Below are 18,848 nucleotides of genomic sequence, written 5' to 3' on the forward strand. Positions count from 1 at the left end.
TTATAGCCGACAATTAAATTTGCGCCGAATTAACAGCGACACTTCAGTGTTTTTTATCCCACAGATGGCAGAGGCAGTCAACAGGCGACAGGCGACTGCAGTCTCCTGGCTCCATTTTCCACTCGCCAGTTGGACAAATGTCGCGCTGATTTCTTGTCAAACAATTTTTTAATCAGTGTCGCTTCACTAGAGCTGTCTTCGCCCTCCTTGCCCTCCTTTCCCCATTTCCCCATTTCCCCATGTCGGTTTCGGGACTTTTCATTTCGCTGTTTCTCCAGCAGATGATGTTGGCGCCGCGCATCCTGCATCTCCTCCATTTCGCCTGGCCAGAAGGCCAGTTGGTCCTCGCATTTACATTGCTTCTGCTTCATTTTTTGCTGCCAGCGCTGGTCTCGATAATTGCCTGCACATTTTGGGGAACGTTAATTCTGACACTGCCATGCCGAACAGCTGACTCATTGGAGCTAGTGCGCAGCGTCTGCTGCTTAATTTGACAAATTCGCATGACGCCGAAGCGCGAAGGCTAATTAGGCGCCTTGGCTTTGTTTTCGGCCAGTTCCCAGCTTCCAGCAGCCAGCAGTCAGCACCCAGTTCTCGGAATTCAGAGCTCAAAAACAGCAGCTCGTAACTTTTAACGATGATGCAGAAACAAGACAAGACAAGTGCCGCCAGCAAGTTTGTTGGCCTTGCGTAAACAAATAATTAAAATAATGTGACGGGGCAAGTGCAGCTGCCTGCCTGCCGGCGCGTATCTGAAGTATATGCAGATATCTTAGTATCTGTATCTGCAGCTGCATCTGCGTTTGCCATCAAGCGCAACTTTCGAACGCCCCCCAACATGACAAGTGCATATGCAGATGCCAAGTCATGGGAACTCGCCGTCGCGTTGACTTGCACTTTGGCCCAATTTTTTGGCCTACACTCCCACCCACACTCGCAGAAAAAAGAGCTTGTTTAAGAGACATTTCAGCAAAATACGAAGAAATTATTAATAAATGTTTCTAAATAAATAAATAGATTTCCTCAGCTTTGTGAGTTTCAGAGTGCATATATGCGTAAATTCTAATCCAATTGTAATCCCCCAGTTTAAATTTCATAGCCATTTTTAGGATAAAAGTTTGGCAAATGAGTTTTCCTCATTATGGCGTTTGTTTTCCCAAGTGCAACAATGTGTTGTGCATATGCTGGAAAAGCTTTTAATTGTTTGCTTTTGTTTACCAATGAGGCAGCTGTCGCGACCTCCTTCGAAGCCGAAGCTCGGCACTTGCTGCTGCTGATTGCTCTTTTTTGTTGTTGAGCTAATTGATTTATTTACTGTGTGCGCCTGTTTTGAAATAATTTCATGCTAATTTGCTTGTTAATCGTTCGCCTCCTCCACCCATCAACACCCAACACCAAAGACCACCCCCCCCCCCCCCCCATCCATATGAGTGTGCGCGTGTGTGTGTTCTAGCGCCATTTTGCCTGTGACTCAAAGGCGAAGCTCCAATGAAGTGTGAAGTGTTGGCAGCATTTTGCGTTTGCCCCTCCACCGATTGTTGTTGTTTTGTTTGCTTTGCTGCCGCTTTTGCCGCTACTGCTGTGCATTGATTGCTAATGAGCAGGGGCATTAGATGATTTAGTGCCACTCAACCCAGGATCCCCTCGATCCTCTCTATCCCGCCGATAAACCCGATTCCCGATTCCCGCCAGCGTTTTGTGAAAGCAAAACAAACACACATTAGAGAACACCACTTTCTCCGGCCCCACTTGCAACCCCTGCTACTTTCCTCCCCTCTCCACTTCGTTTGCTGCGTGCATTTGACACTTGCGCCTTTCAATTTCTAGGGCCATAAACCAAATCGGCAACGAGTTCAATTCCAAGCTCAAGTGGCCATAGACCCCAAATGCTGTTCAAAGGACATAAAACCCCTATCGTTCATATATCAAATATATGGTGCAGACGAAGAAAAAATACCTACTTAAATTATCAGCACATTAGCATTCCGATTTGTCCATTAAATTTTCCACTTCAAAAGTAAATTACGCCCTATCACTTTGATCGAGAATGTAATAAATTTTAAATATCAAGTCCACTATAAATCTTATTCCAAAGCATTTTCGCATTTAACTTGCTAGTTTATTCCACGTAAGACAGCAATGTGCAACACTTTTCTATTTTCGCCTTCAGAATCTTCTGAAGAAAAGTACAAAGAGAAGCCATATGCGTAGATTTTCTAATTAAAGATGTTATTCATTCAGCTGCTTCTTGAAGGTGTTTATATGGAGGGAAAGATGTTCAAGATAGAGTTCATAATTGGAAATCAGAAATGGAGTTATTTAGATTTGAAGATTTAGCAATTGGTAAGTATTTAATCGAAATCGATGGCTATATAGAAAGAGTTAGTATTTGAGGCTGCATTTTTCTCTGCTTATAGATGACCATTTTTTCAGTAATATTTTCTCCATGTGAGCTCCCTTCTTTATGGCCACGCCCAAGGAGCCAGTTTGGAAGGCATTGCTATCAATGCTGGTGCTATTTTGTATCTGCTTCGGCAGACTGCCATAACTCAGACGTGGCGCACTCAATTTGCTTACTTGGCAACAGTGTGGCAAGATCAGGGGGCATAAAGTGGACGTGGGGCATGGAGCATGGAGCATGGAGCAGGCGGCAGGGTTCAGGGGGCACACCTCTGCGGCAGACGCGACTCCCTGGCCTTTGGCTGCTCGCCCAACTATTGCTCGCTCTTTTTTTTTGGCCATTTTGAAGCTATTTTATTTTGTATTTATTTGGCGCTTCTTTCGCCATTTTATGCTGTGACATTTCAGCGCTGGCTTCGCCGGCGACAAAATCCGTTTTATTTATATGCAAAATATGTAAATTTACGACCAGCACGACCCGCTTTTCCCCCCCATTTTTCCCCCTTACCGCCTTCACCTCCTTGCCACCGCAGTCAACGAGTGAAAGGAGAGGAAACAAGTTGCGTACTTGTATTTTATGCACAGCATTGCATACTTATGGGCCACAACAAGATTGAATGTGTGCTGGTGAGTATCTGTGTGTGTGTGTGTGTTTTTTTTGCTGGTCGTGTGTGTGTTGGTGTTTAGATTTACAAGTGCGATTTCGATAGAGTTTATTTCATGTGCCGAATCGCCTTGCCCTTGATGTGAGACTAAAGCCCGAGAATTTACGTACGCATCTGCATATTTATGCATTTCGGTGTGGAATAAAATGAGTTGGCTCAGCCGTCTGACAATAATTTAGATAATTTTTGTTTTAATTAAACGCACAGCTGACAAACTGTTCAGATTTATGGGTCGCTGGCCATAAATAAAACCTCCAGCGACCGACCGCAACTGGCCAAACTGGGAATGAAAATGCCAAGCTTAAAATGCAGCAAATGTAATTCGTTCTAATTTATTTACTCCGACCAATGCAATTTATGGCAGTTGCTGTTGTTTTTCTACAGCTGTATTCCTGTATTCCCATTTCTCTGCTATTTTCAATTTGCAACAATTTATGGCAACGTTTTATGCAAATCCAGCGACTAATCACCGCGCCACACGACTTGCCGAAAGGCAAAACTGTCGGTAAATTAAAATTTAATAAAAATGCAAGTTACCCAAATTGCAGCTAGCCGGCCACGCCCCTTCCGTCAATGTCGCCGCCCATTTGACTAATTTTCAATTAACCGCTGGGCGGAAAAATGTCCAAGTCAAAAGGGTTGAAAAGCTGGCCATCCAAAAGTCCGCCAAGTGGAAAATGTTGCAAAACCGAAAGACAAATGAAGGGGAGTGGCCCCAGCGGGCAAGTTGTTGTTAAGTATTCACAAACGAGTTGATTACGTGTCTCACATAGATTTGCCCTTTTCACGATTTCACAATCGAAATGGAATTTCCACTGAAAGTCGGCCGGGAAAATTTAGCAAGCAGTACAGGAGAAACAAACGTTTGCTTGGCATGTTCAAGTGATAAATTCAATTTTCCACTTGAGCGCCACAACGAGCCCCATTCCGCAATGTGTGACTAATGGCGTTTACTGGTGGCCCGGTCATCGTCATCCTATTTCTACTCTGCGGCGGCGGCGGCGGCAATCAAACAGAAATCATAAAGGCGTGTTGTTCAAACATAAACATAGGGCTCGCCTCCTGACTTTGGATCCCATCGAACAAAGGCCAGCCCATCCCGGTACGTCCACATCCCCATCCTCACGAGAAACGCGTGCCGTGCGGCGATAAAAATTACAAATTCTCACACCACCTCCACTTCGACTTCCACTCGCAGGACCTTCGGCTGGAGGTGTTCACTGGAGCATTGACTCGGACTTGGGATGGATGCATTGTGCGGGACAGGCCGAAGGGTGATGTCCTGGCGATTGCGTGATTCACCAGACACAATACAATATTAATCGGTTGGGGATTAGATGGAATTACCCAGACAAGTGACTAGACTTGATTACAACAGCAGGTGCTTGTGTAATCGCACTCTTTTCATCAGCTAAAGTTAGAATTAAATGTGTATTGTTACTTTCAAAAAGTAAGACTTTGATTGATTGACCATAACTATAATTAAAGCAACGTTCAGTGTTCTCGCAAATGGATATGGATAAACGTTTAAAGCAACAGAAATGCATTTCGGTAACTGCCACATGAAGTGAAATGTTCGAAAGAAAAAAAAAATGAATTATTTAATTGTTATTATTATTTTTATGGCATATTTCCATTCGTTTGCAAGTGGCCCCTTTAAAAGTAACTACGGTAGCTATAGCTGCCCAGTTTGCAACCCCAACCACCCGCTGCGAATTGGGCAGACAAACTGTGGAGTGGACAAATAAAGGCGCTCATAAAATTGAATTTTTTATGACTAACGAAACGAAACCCATGCCCCCGAAGGGTTAATTTCGAAGTGAACTGAAGTGGAGCGGAAAGCGGAAAGCTGAAAGCAGAAAGGACAAAGTGCAAAGGGCCAAACGCTGTTGTCGATGGCAAACGTTAACTGATTTGCACCTTTTGACTTTCGACTGACTAACAAACAAGGTCGATGGTGTGATGTTGTGATGGTGGTGCGACGCTGATTAACGGAAGCATTACTCACAGTCCGGAAAATCTATGGTGGGGCACGATGGGGTATGCCAAGGGGTAATGAGGAGTTCGGCGGGCACTCAATCAAGTGCAAAATGCAAATGCGTTGAGCAGCTAAAAATACCAGCAACAAAAGGGAAGTTGCGGCCCATAAAAGCCGGCCAACAGCAGCTGCAAGTGCCAGATCTTATGCCCCCCTCCTCCGACAATCCGACTTTATAGAGTCCCTCCAGCGATTGTATCCCCTCGCTAGAAAAACCCCAACCATTCATCCTTAGTGTTGCATTTATTGCGCTTGTTAAAGGCATCTAAAAAGGGAAGCGCGAGCGAGAGAAACAAGTTAAAAAGTCATAAAATGATATTTATTTCATTCCGCTGCCGCGTAATGCGGCACTGCCAGCCATCAGTAGCCTCGCGGGTGGCATCATCGCAAGACCCAAACACGATGATGAGGAATCAGTGCACTGCGAGAAAAAACAGCAAGCTAGCTACATAATACTTAAATAAATGAATAGATCAAGCTGAGAATTCGAAGATGATTTAAACTAATTTAATAAATATGAATCAATCGAATTATTGATTCACAAAGAACAGAGGATAGCAATAAGTATGTATTTTCAACTTAGCCAACCACTTTTTATTTTCCGTGTATCTGAAGCAGAAAGCTGAGCAGCTAGAGCGGCACCAGCTGACACCGAAGCTGGCCAAGAAGAAGTTCCGTAGATTTGCTTTTTATTTGAAATTTATATGCGAACTCGCCGCGTCCCGTCTCCCGGGTAAAAGTCGGTGGGAAACGCACAAAAAAGGATCTATGTGCCGGGAGGATGGGGTAACTGCCTTTTCACACAACTATTTGCCGCTTTTATGGAGTTGAAGCTTTGACTTCTTGGCTGCTCTCGCTGAGCCACTGGAAATGGAAATGCGCCAGCGTTGTGGCTTTTTAATGTTTTCTTGTTAAAGTTTATTGAAAAACTTTGGCCAGTCACGTTTGAGTAGTCAGCGGGCGCAGTAACTTATACATATATAACTCTGAATACAACCACATACTCAGCTAGCTGGACGTTCACGATGGCATATATACTATACCAAACTATATATTTGGATGGTGCGTGGGGGAAAACGAATTCAGCGATTCGTTTTCCCGACCAGAAATGAAACATCTGCAGGAGTGCACGCCCCGACGCCCATGAAAATGGGCCAAAAGTGATTTCTTCTGTTTAATAATGAAAACGGAAACTTGTGCATATTACTTTATCTATTCTTCTGCCCGACAGGGGGCGTTTGAGTGCGCAGGGGGCGGAGGCGTGGTCTTGTTTGCTCATAATTGAAATTTCGCGCTAAACAGGAAGTGGCTATTGCCAGCGCTTTTGTTGCGGCCAGTTCAAGTTGTTCGAGTCGTGTTGAATCAACTCGGTCTAAAAAGCTTTTCCAAGCTGGCTGGTGGTGCTGTTGGTAGTTGTGAATGGCACATGGCCGAGTTGCGGGAAAAATGCAGTTCATAAACAACAGCAGGAGATGCGAAAATGCAATAATATTTATGAGAAACACTCTGCGGCCGGGTATGGGGGCAGATCTGATGGCGAGATGGTCGAGTGCAAAAGAAAATTAAGACCGAAGAAAATGTGAAATGTGTGTGAAAAACATATAGAATGGAACGGGAGGGAGTGGGAGTACAAATTCCACCCCGGGAATTGTCATTGTCTTCGCAGCCAGAAACTACAGAAACTACACATGTTCCCATCCTCGGACCACTCGCCTTTTGTGGGGCCAAACAATGGAGCCTCAAGTTTACCACTCAATAGTAGTTCTAAGACCAAGTTCTGTTCGATATTATGTCAACATATCGATCGGCTGGGCTGCACTTTGGTGACTCGGCCATTGAATGAGTGCCAACCTTTCAGCTTTTTAATGAAACCACATATTTAACTTAGTTGACAAAGGAGACTGTGTCTAAAGAGACTGTGTCTTTAAATATAAATTTCTTCGCTTTTCACCAAGTTAAATTGTACGGAGTAAGAAGTACACATTCATTTTAGCTGCATAATCGATGCTTCTTTTTTAAATGTATTGGGCTGGTTTCAACGCCCGTCGGGCATTTCGAAGTAATGTGCAAGTCTGTTTCTATCTTTAGTTGTATTGCTATAGTGTTTTACCTGGCTGGACATTCTTTCTCCCTGGCATTCCATCTATCGTGGTGCGCTTTTCCTTTCCGGCACTCTCTGCATTTCCCGCTGCATCAATTTATTTTCCACTCTCGTGTCGGTGCCGTCTGTCAAGCCAGTTGCTCCCCTTGGCAGTTTCCTCCCAGTTTTTCCAGCATTTTCAGCCCACACCCCAGCCATTTCCACCGCATACACGTACTGTGTGCAGTGTGACATGTGCTTCCTCTGTTGTATTTTTTGAGCTCCCTCCTACCGGTTTGTGTTCTCTTTTCGTATTTGGTGCCACTGTTATTTTCCACATGTGAAATTGAACTTTGCATCTTGCTGCGACGCGTCGCAACTTCAGAGATACAAAATGCAACGAAATTTTCATTTGCCAGCGCCGATTTTGCACTTGACTTGTGGCGCTTCTGCCGCCTGTGCACCACCGACAAGCATCTCCACCTCTGCATCCACATCCATATGCGCCACCTCCCTGTCCCCTCCCAAGCAATCCCCAGCCATTGGGAGCACTCCACATGGTGGGGCATCCATTCTGACCGCCTGGCAGCGCTTATGACGCTGTTTTGACACTGCGAACGCGCGCGTGTTTATAAATAAAATATTTATGGAAATATATATTTGTGAAATTTTTCCACGCTTCTTCGCTGGATGGATGGATGCTTGCTTGCTGCTTGTTTGCCGCACATGTGCTGCACCCTTCATCAGCATCTGCATCTTCTGCTGCTGCTGCTGCTGCTGCTGTTTTTTCCTTTGAAGTCCATAAAAATTAACAAAAAATCAATTTACAACACAAACGATGCGCTGATGAGGCGAGTGAAGAATGAGAAATGCATGGGTAACTTTTATATGTATGGTGTGGAGTGCCCTTGTGGATGTTTTCATGTTTTCATTGCAATCGAATGTGCGCTTAGTGACGCCGCCTGTGATCTAAACCGCCACGCCCACTGCCCTTGGGGTGGTTTTTCTCCCAGTGCATGCATATGAACACTTTTTGCGAGCGTGTTGATTGCCCATCAAAGCAAAGCCAAGGCCAGGGAAAAAGCAGCAGGAGCACAGCAAGAGATTTGCATAGGGGACACACACACACACTCACACACACACAATAAATCCCCCTAATGCCAAAGCGCTTTAATACTTGTACACATAAAAAATTAATGAAAAATTTAAGAAAATATAAGAGTAGGCAACTTTCAAATCTGCTACACTATACCATACCAAAATGATAATATTTTCAAAATAACGACTAGATTGTGAGTTTGTGACTCACTATCAAGACCAATTAGAGTCTTTCGAAATCGAAATCTATTTTTTCCCCGTGCAGTTGTTGCTGTAGCGTCAGCAGGAACATAAAAATAGCGACGATTATGATGAAAATATTCATGCGACAAACGGAAGCCATATCTCCTGGCTGGTTGGTTGGCTCTGGAACTGGTTCCCCCAAAACACGCGATGTGCCGGGACTTGTTTATGTGCCAACGATACGCAGAACATTTGGATTCCACTTAAGTCGTCACCACGCATCCAATGTGTGTGTGTGTTTTTGCCTTTAGCTGGATCAATAGCAAGTCAAGTCAATGGGAGTCGAAGCACTTGAGTACTGAAGCTATGGAAAAAAGAGGCTTTGAAGGCGTGTCCATGCAAATGCCAAGTTGAAACCGGAGTCAGACGAGGATTGGCGCTAATAAAGCGGCAAGCGTAATTAAATTTAATGCCCGGGTTGCTCAGACAAAAGCCAAACGTCCATGACGCCCAAGTCGGAAAATGTCTAAATCCGAGTATAGAAATTCAATTTACTACAAAATCCCATGCATCGGTGGGCTCGACGCTCGACGACGACAAACGGCAGCGTAATAGAAAATGCTGGAAAATGTGTCTCGATTTCGGCAAATCCTGTCATAAATTTCAGGCGCCTTTGGCCACGTCCCAGCCTAAACCAACCAGCCGCCCAACCCATCCAGTTCTGCGAAACAAGATCCTGTGCGGCAACAAAGGAAGGCGGCACGCAGACGACGAGCCCGAAAGGAAAATATGCTGATGTCGATGCCGAATCATGATTTGTTTTTGTCGACTGGCCGGCGGGCAGAAAGGGGCGGCATCAGATATTGGGGAAATGGGATTTGCCCCAAGGTTACCATCGACCGACCAACTACTACTCGCAACAACAAGTTGAGACCAGTTGAGACGCTCGTAAAAAGCACAAGGCACCACCGGTTTTCCATCACTACTCGCTACGATACCCAGCGATATGAAATCCTCGAGCGGAAAGTCCAAAAAGGCAGTAAGGCAGACCCAACACATCCTCGACCTCGCAAATTATAAAGTTGTTTGGCCAAAAGTGCTGACGCCTCTCGCAACCAAGCTTGCAAGTTTTGTCTTCGTTTTGAAAAATGTGCCAAAAGCCAAGGCGAAAATGATGGTGGAAAAAGTTCAGCACGTTTTATCTAACGCACATTGATAAGGATTTTTGGCAGTCGTCGCATGATTTGCAAGTTTGCACAAAATGCTTCAGCAAGATGAACGTTTTGTGCAGACGTGAGCGAAAATGCGATGACCTCTTAGCATAGTTTGGCTCTTTTCTTATTTCTTTTCCCCATCTAAGGATTTACATTCCGATGATCAAATCAAGTGGCCAGTGGTTCTGCGAGCTTATGGGATTGTGAACAGGTGTTGGCCAGGGCCAATGGAAATGAATTTTTGGTTGAACGAAGAAGGGGCATCAGAATTGAAGATAAAACATCTTGTCAAAATAACTTATGGTAAATTCTTTCCATATATGTTATGCATTCAGAAACTTGCAAATTCATTTCATACTAACATTTAATCTAGCTGTACCGTTAATTCCGGAACTCTAAAACCACATTTCTGGCTTTTCATATTTACCGAAAAGTTTCCCACTGCTTTTTCCTATGCTTATTTCGATTCCCACCAAATATTCCTGCATTTTAAACAGTTTCTATTGTCTGGGCAAATCCTAATGACGAGCGCAGACCATAACGAGCAAGACTTCCCTTCAAAAATTTGAGGGGAAACCAGCAGCTCGTTACAGCTGCAAATAACTGAGTTTGATGCTGACTTTCTTTTCAGTTTTCGCTGCAAAGCGCACTCAACCCAATCCAATCCAACCAGAGCCAAACCAACTAGAGCCCGAATTCAAAACTCCTGCCAATCGTTAGCTGTTATTGTTATTGCGAGTAATACAGTTGCTGCTGGTGGTTGCTGGTTGTACTCACTGTTCTTTTGAAAATCCTGCGACTCCTCGTCCGCCGAAACCGATTTCAGTTGCTGCAGGCAAGTCAACAGGACCAACGTGAAGCCGACAGCCCAAATCGTTTTCCCATTGTCCGGGCATCTCGTCCGTGATTTTCGATGTGTGTTGATGTTGCACTTGCAGTTCGTGTTGCTTTTGCTTTTGCTGTTGCCGGTTTGTCTTGGCCAATATGTCGTTTGCATGGCTGGTGTTTCGGTTTCCAGTGTATTTGTTGGCATTCCGCTTGTTGGCAATAAAAGCTGCATGGCTGTCATTTTGTCGTGCTTGCGGTGCGTTGTGCCAAACGCAAGACCGTCTCGTCATTTATGTGGCAAACTTCAATTTGACCAAAGTGTCAAAGAAACAAGCGAGAGTATACAAGTATTGCCAAGGAGTACAGAATGTTGCAGTTTGCCAGTTTGCAGTTGGCAGTTGGCAGTTTGGGTTTCTGCGTTTCTGCGCTTCTGACCTGGCGCCAATAAACACGCGTCTCCTTGTTATGGCCGCTCGGCTATTTCCGCTTCCGCCGTTGGCTTTAATGAAGCGCCAATGTACTCGTGGCCCATAAAAAGAGCATTTCCGCCGACATTTACGAATGCATGTCCGTGTGAGTCAGATCAAGTCCGTAGCATCGCTTAATGTGCTTTTACATGTTTATTCGCCCTTTTATGGACATTCCTTTCGTTTTTTTTTTATTTCGGCGGATTGCTGGTCGAGAATCCTGTGAATAGAAAACCAAACGTCAAAACATGAGCAAGTGCTGATTGTTTTTTTTTGGGGGGGAGGTACACAAGAAAAAAATCAGTAAAAATACATTTAAAATGTTAGAAGAACGGAAAGAGCTATTTTATAAAGACTCATATGGCAAATTTATTACGATTATTCCTGCATGGTTTTAATTCAAGTGTTGTAGCGGAACTGGCTGGCAGAAATATGAAAAGTGCTAATAAAAATGTTTATACGTTGGACGTCAAGCAAATTGGGCTCGTAAAGAGCTGGTCGAAAAGGGTAAGTCCAGAAGTGGAATCAAGGATAAGACCCATAAGACTGACTCATAAAGGAGTCGGAGCTTTCGAAGGATTCGAGGGGAGTACACTCCTCGAAATTGGTTGTTTTATGTGGCCAGCGCATCGATGAAGTGTGATTAATGGCGCGTTTCAATGCGAGATGCGTAATTAAGGCTGTAGATTTATGTGCTCGCCAGCAGCTGAGGCCCATGACCTTCCCACCCCCAAGGCACCGCACCCCCTCGTAACTTGGAACTCTCGACTCTCATCTGCTTAACCCCCGGGTTGTCGGCCCATAAAATCGAGCCCTCGCTGAGTGCTGCTTTATCACCTAGCCAAATGTTACCGCTGCGCCTTTTAATTGCGTGTTTTCGAGGAGCACGAGTGTCGACAATTAAACAACGCATCAAAATTGATAAGCCAAAATATACTTCAGCTTGCTGTGCAACCCCGATGAAAACCGCTCGTGCGTCACGCTTAGTTGGCCCTTAACCCACTGATGTTGCATTAATGGAGTGAAGACGAGCCGGGTTGCAGGACCTCTCACTTTCACCTTAACCCAGAAAACGAGCGCTCGCTTAATTATGCAACATTTTGTATCGGCAACCATGCGACAACTTCTCTTCTCTTTCTCTTCTGAGTGCGTTTGTGTGTGTTACGCCGGTTTTAATGAGCATTTGTGGAGCACATACACACATACGTGCGAAATTGATGTGTGCGCCAAGGAGTGCAAATAAATAATATATGTTCTTCGCGAAAAGTTCATAAATCTGTACGATGCCATATGATTAAAAGATAATAACTTGAAATCCTGCCGTTCTTTAAGGGGCGGATATACCATGGCTCATATTCTTTAGCTTTTACACGGATAAAAATTTCTTTAAAATGTATAAGTTGGCTATCCACATACAGAATGTAGATACTAAGATAAGATATATTTCCTTATGACTGCAGATGGGGACTTTCTCCCGGTGTACCTATATTTCATGTTTTCTTTATTCCCTCTTTTCTTGTTACCTGCCCATAAATTAACCGGGGTGAGAACTGAGGCTATTGACAGTCAAACTTTGCTCATTAGTAAATTTCCGACAAGCAACGCATGTTGCTCCATCTGTCTGCCCCTTAGGGATAAAGCTATACAAAAATATCGGGTGTATATATATAGTCCTATAGAGTCAGCTGCCGCTGCCTTTTGCTGCGTATCTGTGGCATTCAGTTAGCATATTTTATTGCTGATTAATTAACTAGACGAAGTGAGAAGGGGCCGACGACGAAAGACGACTTCGCAGTTGCATTGTGACGTTTCGGCCTGAACTTTAATGACACCAAGTGGAAGATTTGCTAATTAAAAAAGTTTGCCAATTCGAACACAAAACAGGAGGGGTGCAGGCTAATGAAAGGGATTTTCCCCGGACCGGAGGGAAAAGTTTAATTTCACTTCCATGCGTTGTTGTTGCCGAGTATCGTATAACTATGGCCAACTACTGACGCTTAAAGCTCCAGTTAGTCCGACTAGTCCAAGTTGTGAAGCATTTACCGACAAAAAATTTGTTGTCCAATTTATAAGGAATTGTGTGTCGAAAATAGCACATTTTGCCCAAAGGAAAGCCTCTGAGAAAGCCGGTTGATCTGATCTGCTGGCCATTCTGGCATTTGGCTATTTTGGTAGCTGCCAGCCGCAGGCAGTGGCCATGTCTACTTTCCTACTTGCTTATTTGCCTATTGATTGGTTTTGCTGGTCAGGTGCTAGTGCCATTCATCCGCCCACCTATCAAGCATCGAGCATCTTTGCAGATTTTAGCCTTGTCAAATTACCACAGCCACTCCATCATCGTTAGGCCCGGCTACCACTCCTCCATCCAGTCGAACCAGGGAATTCGGGAATCCGGGAACCCGTCATCAGGGCTCACAAATTTATGGGCAAATGCTCAACTTTGCCATAAATGTTCATCATAATGTGACACAATTTCCTCAAGATTTAACGCCGCATAAAACCCCCCGCCCCACAGAACATTCCCATATGGTAATGGTGGGGGCCAAGGAGGCGGGATTGCGTGTGGGAATAGAAATGGAACTGGGATTGGGATCGGGAATGGGATGGCAATGGCAATGGCGATGGCAATCTGGGGTGAGACAACTCCCCCATGCATTGTGCAATCCACATGCTCAATAAAGTCAAAGACGCATAACTCTCGGCGTAAGCGAGCGTTGGCAGCTGGCATAAATTTTGAAATAAAATAATATGAAATGAAATGAAATAAAATATAAATTCAACTGCAGTCAGTCAGTCAACGCATGCAGGCGACAGATAGACGCAGTGTGAATCTAAGTGACAGCCTCCTCCACTTATCGGCCAGCTGGGAGCAGGACCCAAAAAAGGGGGGCTTAAAGGGACTCCTCCCCAAACGACGAATGTGCCAGCGTGTGATATATCATAAGCATGCGTCTGACAAGCGTAAGTACCGCCGCTGTTACTGTCACAGGACTAACAGGACCAACAGGACCAATGGGAGCAGCTGAGGAGCAGCTGAAGCGCGACGAGAAGCGCCAACTTCTTGGCGACGACGCGTGTTATTACACCATGCGGCATACTTTTAGCGCCACTCAAAGAACATTTCGCTGGCATTGTTGCGGTGCACTGCGAGGAATTTTGTGTTACAATGATTAAACAACACATGTGCATATGCTTCGCAAAACATTATGCGCTTAAATGAAAGATGAGAATAAATAAACGTTTATAATGATGAGTAGTTTGAATGGCCTATTATTTGTCTTGTCAAGCTATTATTGGCATGACTCCCCATCCCATTTTTCAGTGTATCTGTTTGTGTGTGTATAAATAAAAGTTGAATTATGACAAAAGGAGCCAGCAGTGAGTAGCGGATGCCAGGGCAGAGGAGCCGCCAACCTGCCCACTATGCCCTGATAATGCGCTTGGCGCTGACTTGCCCGTGACTTGGAGCGTGTGTTTGGCGCGTGGTGTGCGTGCGAGGCGTTTAACATGTCGTATGCGCAATTTGTGAAATATGTGAGAACAGAGCCTGCCAGCATGAGCAATAAGTTCTGCTCCTTCTGTGCCTGTGCCAGTGCCCACTTCCCACCACACCACACTGTGCAGTGTCTGCATGTGTGTGTGTGTGTGTAAGTAAGCAATTAGTTGCCTTTTCAGCTGAAGTAAAAGCAAATCGGGTGAGCATGGAACGGAGTATAAGCAAACAGCAGATCATTAATATCCTTTATGCGTTTATTACATCAGCAGGCGGCGTCTTATGAAAAAACATAAATTAATGCAGAACATCGTCCGCAAGAGCGGGCAGAAAAAATAACAATTAGGCCGGCAAAAGGCAGTTGGTCGAATCAATCAGACAATTCAATATAATTGGCCTAATTTATTTGTCACGCTCCAGTTGGTTTTTCTCATGCGTTGCGTACTGAATATTCCCGATAATTGGCAAGACGATACGCAACATTCTGTGTAATGAAAATTAAAAATTAATGCACAAAGGTGGGCGCATGCAAAAATGCTTTAATCAAATCCTCTTCGCTCCGGGTAAATATTAAATATGCTTTTCCTTTTTTTTTTCCTTTTTTATTCTGCTTTGCGTGCGAGTGTATGTTTTATTTTTTCACTTGATTCTTGTTTAAATAAATATTTGCCGTCCAGGCACTGACCTTTTGGCCTCATTGCGTCCCCTGCATTGATTGAAGTTTTTCGTTTTCCTTTTTTTTTTTTTTACATATTTTGTATGTTTTTGCCATAGATGTTCGTTCGTTCGCACTCAGTGGACTGCAAGCTCATGTTTGGGCAGCCGGCCAAGGCAAACAAAGGAGCAAGCTCCATTTCGGAGGCTCCTTGTCGTACATTATATAGCTCTCCATATAAGAATTTATTCATGTGTTTATAGTGGGCACTTCAATTTTTCATTCTTTCATTGAGAGATTACAGTCTTTGATTTTACTCGTTTCGAATTTTTCATTTTTCTTCGGCTTTCGGCTTTTAAGTTAAATGTGTAGCAAAACAGTAGAGAAAACTAAGGAAATGCTAGCAGGCAAGAGCTTATAAATGTATTCCTATATAAGTCGAAACAAGTTCTTAAAAGTAATGTACGGCTTTTATAGTTTTGTGAAACGCACGGGCTGTTGAAATTCAATATTTCAGAGTAAAAACACCTGAAGTTTGATTAAAGCCTCGGAGAATGAGTAGCTGAGATAGCACAAAAGCTTTAAAAAACAAGGACAATGGGCTCCCGCAATTCACTTTATCTTTGTGTTCGGTCGCCTTGGGCCATTTTCCTGTGAATTCCGGAAATCACAAAGGGAAATTACATAAAAAACTACTCCATTTGACTAATTTAGTGCACGCACACGGACACATGGGATGGGGTGTGCGAAAGTTTGTGGCCAGAATGGCAACGGTATGGGACGGACACAAGGCTCTACTCGTCCCTGGACGACTGTCAGTCAGTGGGAAGCCAGCCGTGGAACTGGTGGCCAGGCATGTGGACGCCGAGGAGCCAGTGATTCGCTCCCCTCTCACCTGTCCAAACGCCCTGACAGCTTTATATAAATAAACCAAATGGGTAAACACGACGGCTGCTGCTTTGGCTGCGGTTGCCACCAAATTTACCTTAAATTTGACAACATGCGCCAGGATCACAGGTGGCGCTTCTGCGGCAGACTTTTATTTGGGCCATGGCCCCAAAGTTTGGCTGACATTTCCTCCCCTTTCCATACCCCTTTTCCTAATCCTGGCTCATCCGTCAATCATGTCGGCGATTCCTTATTTATTTACACACTCTTGGCTGGCTTTAATTTGGTGTTTGCATATTTCCCCAAAACTTCCGGTCTTTTGTAATGCCAATACATTTGTTAGCGACAAAGTTTGCCGTTTCTTCAATTTGAAATAACAGCTGGTTGCAATTAAATTAAACGTTTTAAATTGCCAAATATATTTACACGTGCCCCGGGCCGAGCCCGAAATTTGAATTTAAATTGAAGTTAGTTGGCCAGCAAGCCGCACAGCATTTGCCTTGAACGCCTTCTAATCCTTCAATTAATAATCTTCAGCTCTCAACTTTGAGCCCAACAAAAAAAAAAAAAAAAAAAAAAAACGTGGGTGAACCCAAAGTTTGGACCGATTTTTTCACCCATTTTGGTTCGGCCGACGAACCCTTTTCGTGGTCGGAATTTTTTTTCAGAAACAATTATTTAACGGTCGCTTCTTGTGTTTTGCATTTTTATACTCTCCTGTTCGTCGAATTAAATATCTAATTTATCAAGACTTCAACGCTGGCATTGCCAATAATTAAATTTTACCCCAATGAATGTGGTTGGGGTATTCATTTTCATTTTTCCATTGCAAGCCGGAGCGGGGGTAGCAGATGTCAACTTTAAGATTTCAGCTTGTCACCTGGCTACACAAAGGGCCGTTGGCCTGAGGGGGCGTGACAGGGATCATTTCATTTAAAACACATGACGTTTAAACGACACCCACACCCAGATCGACAACCACACCCACAACAACACCCACAGCCACCCAGAATCATGACAAGAGAACAGAACGCAGATGTCCTTTTGGTCTTGTTTTTGTTAGCTTGTCTCAGCCTTGACTGACTATGTTTATCTTTCATTATTTATTCTCTTATCGGAAAGCTGCGATAAGGTGGACGGCAAAAAGCACACATCACACTGCCCCAACCATTGGCCATAACTAATTAATTATGCCTTCTTAAAGCGGCGTTAAACGTTGCTGTATGCGTTAGTTGTGGTATATAGGTATGTACATATATATATATACATATGTATATACGGCTAGTGGTAGTGGTCCAAGCTGTGCTAATCCACTTATCCCACTGGGAATCCGACGAGTGACGGACTGGTGAACTGATGGCCCGAGAAGGGGACTACCACCTGGCTGCTGGCCAACGAAATAGAAGAGAACAACTTGCAACTTGTTTTCGTATTAATTAGAAAAATAAACAAAGCGCCAAGCGCTGAGAAATCAAATTAAAAGTAAATTGAGAGCAGATTGGTGTGGATGGGGGCGGTGGAGTTTGTAAGGAGCGCTGAGAAATCGGATGGGGGCCAAAATGGAACCCTTCTCGGAAAAGCCAAAACCAATTATAGACTCTGGCAGGGGTAGCAATCTATTTTCCCGCGGGGAAAAATGACTACTGCTTCAAGTGTCTATCCAAGTATGTCGGGGAAATATTTACTTGGCCATTTAATTAATAGTCATGAATAGCGAATGACACAAATGCATTTGCATATGGCATTCTAGATTCAGCATTCTATATGTTTTCTAGAGTCGAAAGAGCAGATATTTTTAATTAGCCCGCGGGCCAGAAATAAACCGAGCGAAGGGGCAATGGAATCGCGGATTCTTGACATATTGCCAGCAGCTGAGAGGCGGCAAGATGCATGAGTGAAATGGCTGAGGCGTAGCACGTGCCGCATCATGGAAAATTGTTTGCATTTTCCGCCACACCTCCCCTACGCAATGGGCAAAAATGGTGGGGCGTTGGGGTCAGGGGTTCAACTCTCACATACACGCACACTTAGACCACTCTCCAGTTATCGGCTACTTAAAATAAACAGTTTAATGTGCAAAGTTTTTGGGCTGCCTCGCAGGAACAAGAAGCAATCAGGCGGCGATATGCAAAGGACCTCGTCCTTTTCCGACCATCTTTTCGCCGGGACAAACAAGCCATTCAGCCATCTAGCCATCTAGCCATCTAGCCAGGCAGCTATGGCCAAAGTTTTTCGGGGGCAATCATTAAAATTCATTTCCTATCGACAGTCAGCAGAGACACACCCGCACACATGTACTCATGTTATAGATGACGCCATTTAGTTTGAATATCTATGGCAGCACATATCCACATCCTTCGCCTCCGCATCTGTGCACACATATGAGGTCCTTTCTCCATCCGCTCCTCTCTCTATCTCTCTCTCTCTCTCTCTCTCTCTCTCTGTCTCTCTCTCTCTGTCTTTCTGTAAACAGCTTTCTCTGTGTATTTTCACAAGTGCCTCAGAGCGATTTGAATGCGGCAATTCCTTTTGAATTGATCCCAAAAGTGACCTTTGATTTTCTATACGATTTCAGTCATTTTCACATGGCCCCAGCTAAAAGTCTCCAGCGACTTAGAGAGCCACAGGGAAAATCGGTACAGCAGGAAAGAGAAGGAACCACAGGGGCAGAAAGAGACGGCCACAGGCACAAGCCCAAGCCCAAGCCAGCGAAGCCATTTTCTGTGTGTGTGTGTGTGTGTGTGTGTAGTTTGAGTGGCCGCATTAGTGGCGAATATAAATTTTGTTCGTAGACCCGAAAACAGTGAATGTTGAATGGCTGATGGCATATAGTGGCAAC

General features: G+C 44.3%; 1 protein-coding gene and 1 long non-coding RNA gene across 5 annotated transcripts in view; one reads left to right on the plus strand and one right to left on the minus strand.

Moving 5' to 3' along the window:
* The window catches only part of side (sidestep), a 62,395-nt gene that overhangs the window by 32,700 nt on the left and 10,847 nt on the right, over positions 1–18,848 (minus strand). For all 4 annotated transcript variants that reach the window (NM_001144645.3, NM_001260406.2, NM_001260405.2 and 1 more), the window contains exon 2: positions 10,456–11,193. In NM_001144645.3, coding sequence (NP_001138117.1) covers positions 10,456–10,738 — 283 coding nt within the window. In that variant the 5' untranslated portion in view covers positions 10,739–11,193. The remainder of the gene's footprint in view (positions 1–10,455; positions 11,194–18,848) is intronic.
* lncRNA:CR45991 (long non-coding RNA:CR45991) lies at positions 3,884–4,510 on the plus strand. The gene is made up of 2 exons (NR_133466.1): positions 3,884–4,167; positions 4,264–4,510. It is a non-coding gene; the product is annotated as a long non-coding RNA:CR45991 (long non-coding RNA).

This window comes from Drosophila melanogaster, chromosome 3R (assembly GCF_000001215.4).
Source record: "Drosophila melanogaster chromosome 3R".
Lineage (NCBI taxonomy): Eukaryota > Metazoa > Arthropoda > Insecta > Diptera > Drosophilidae > Drosophila > Drosophila melanogaster.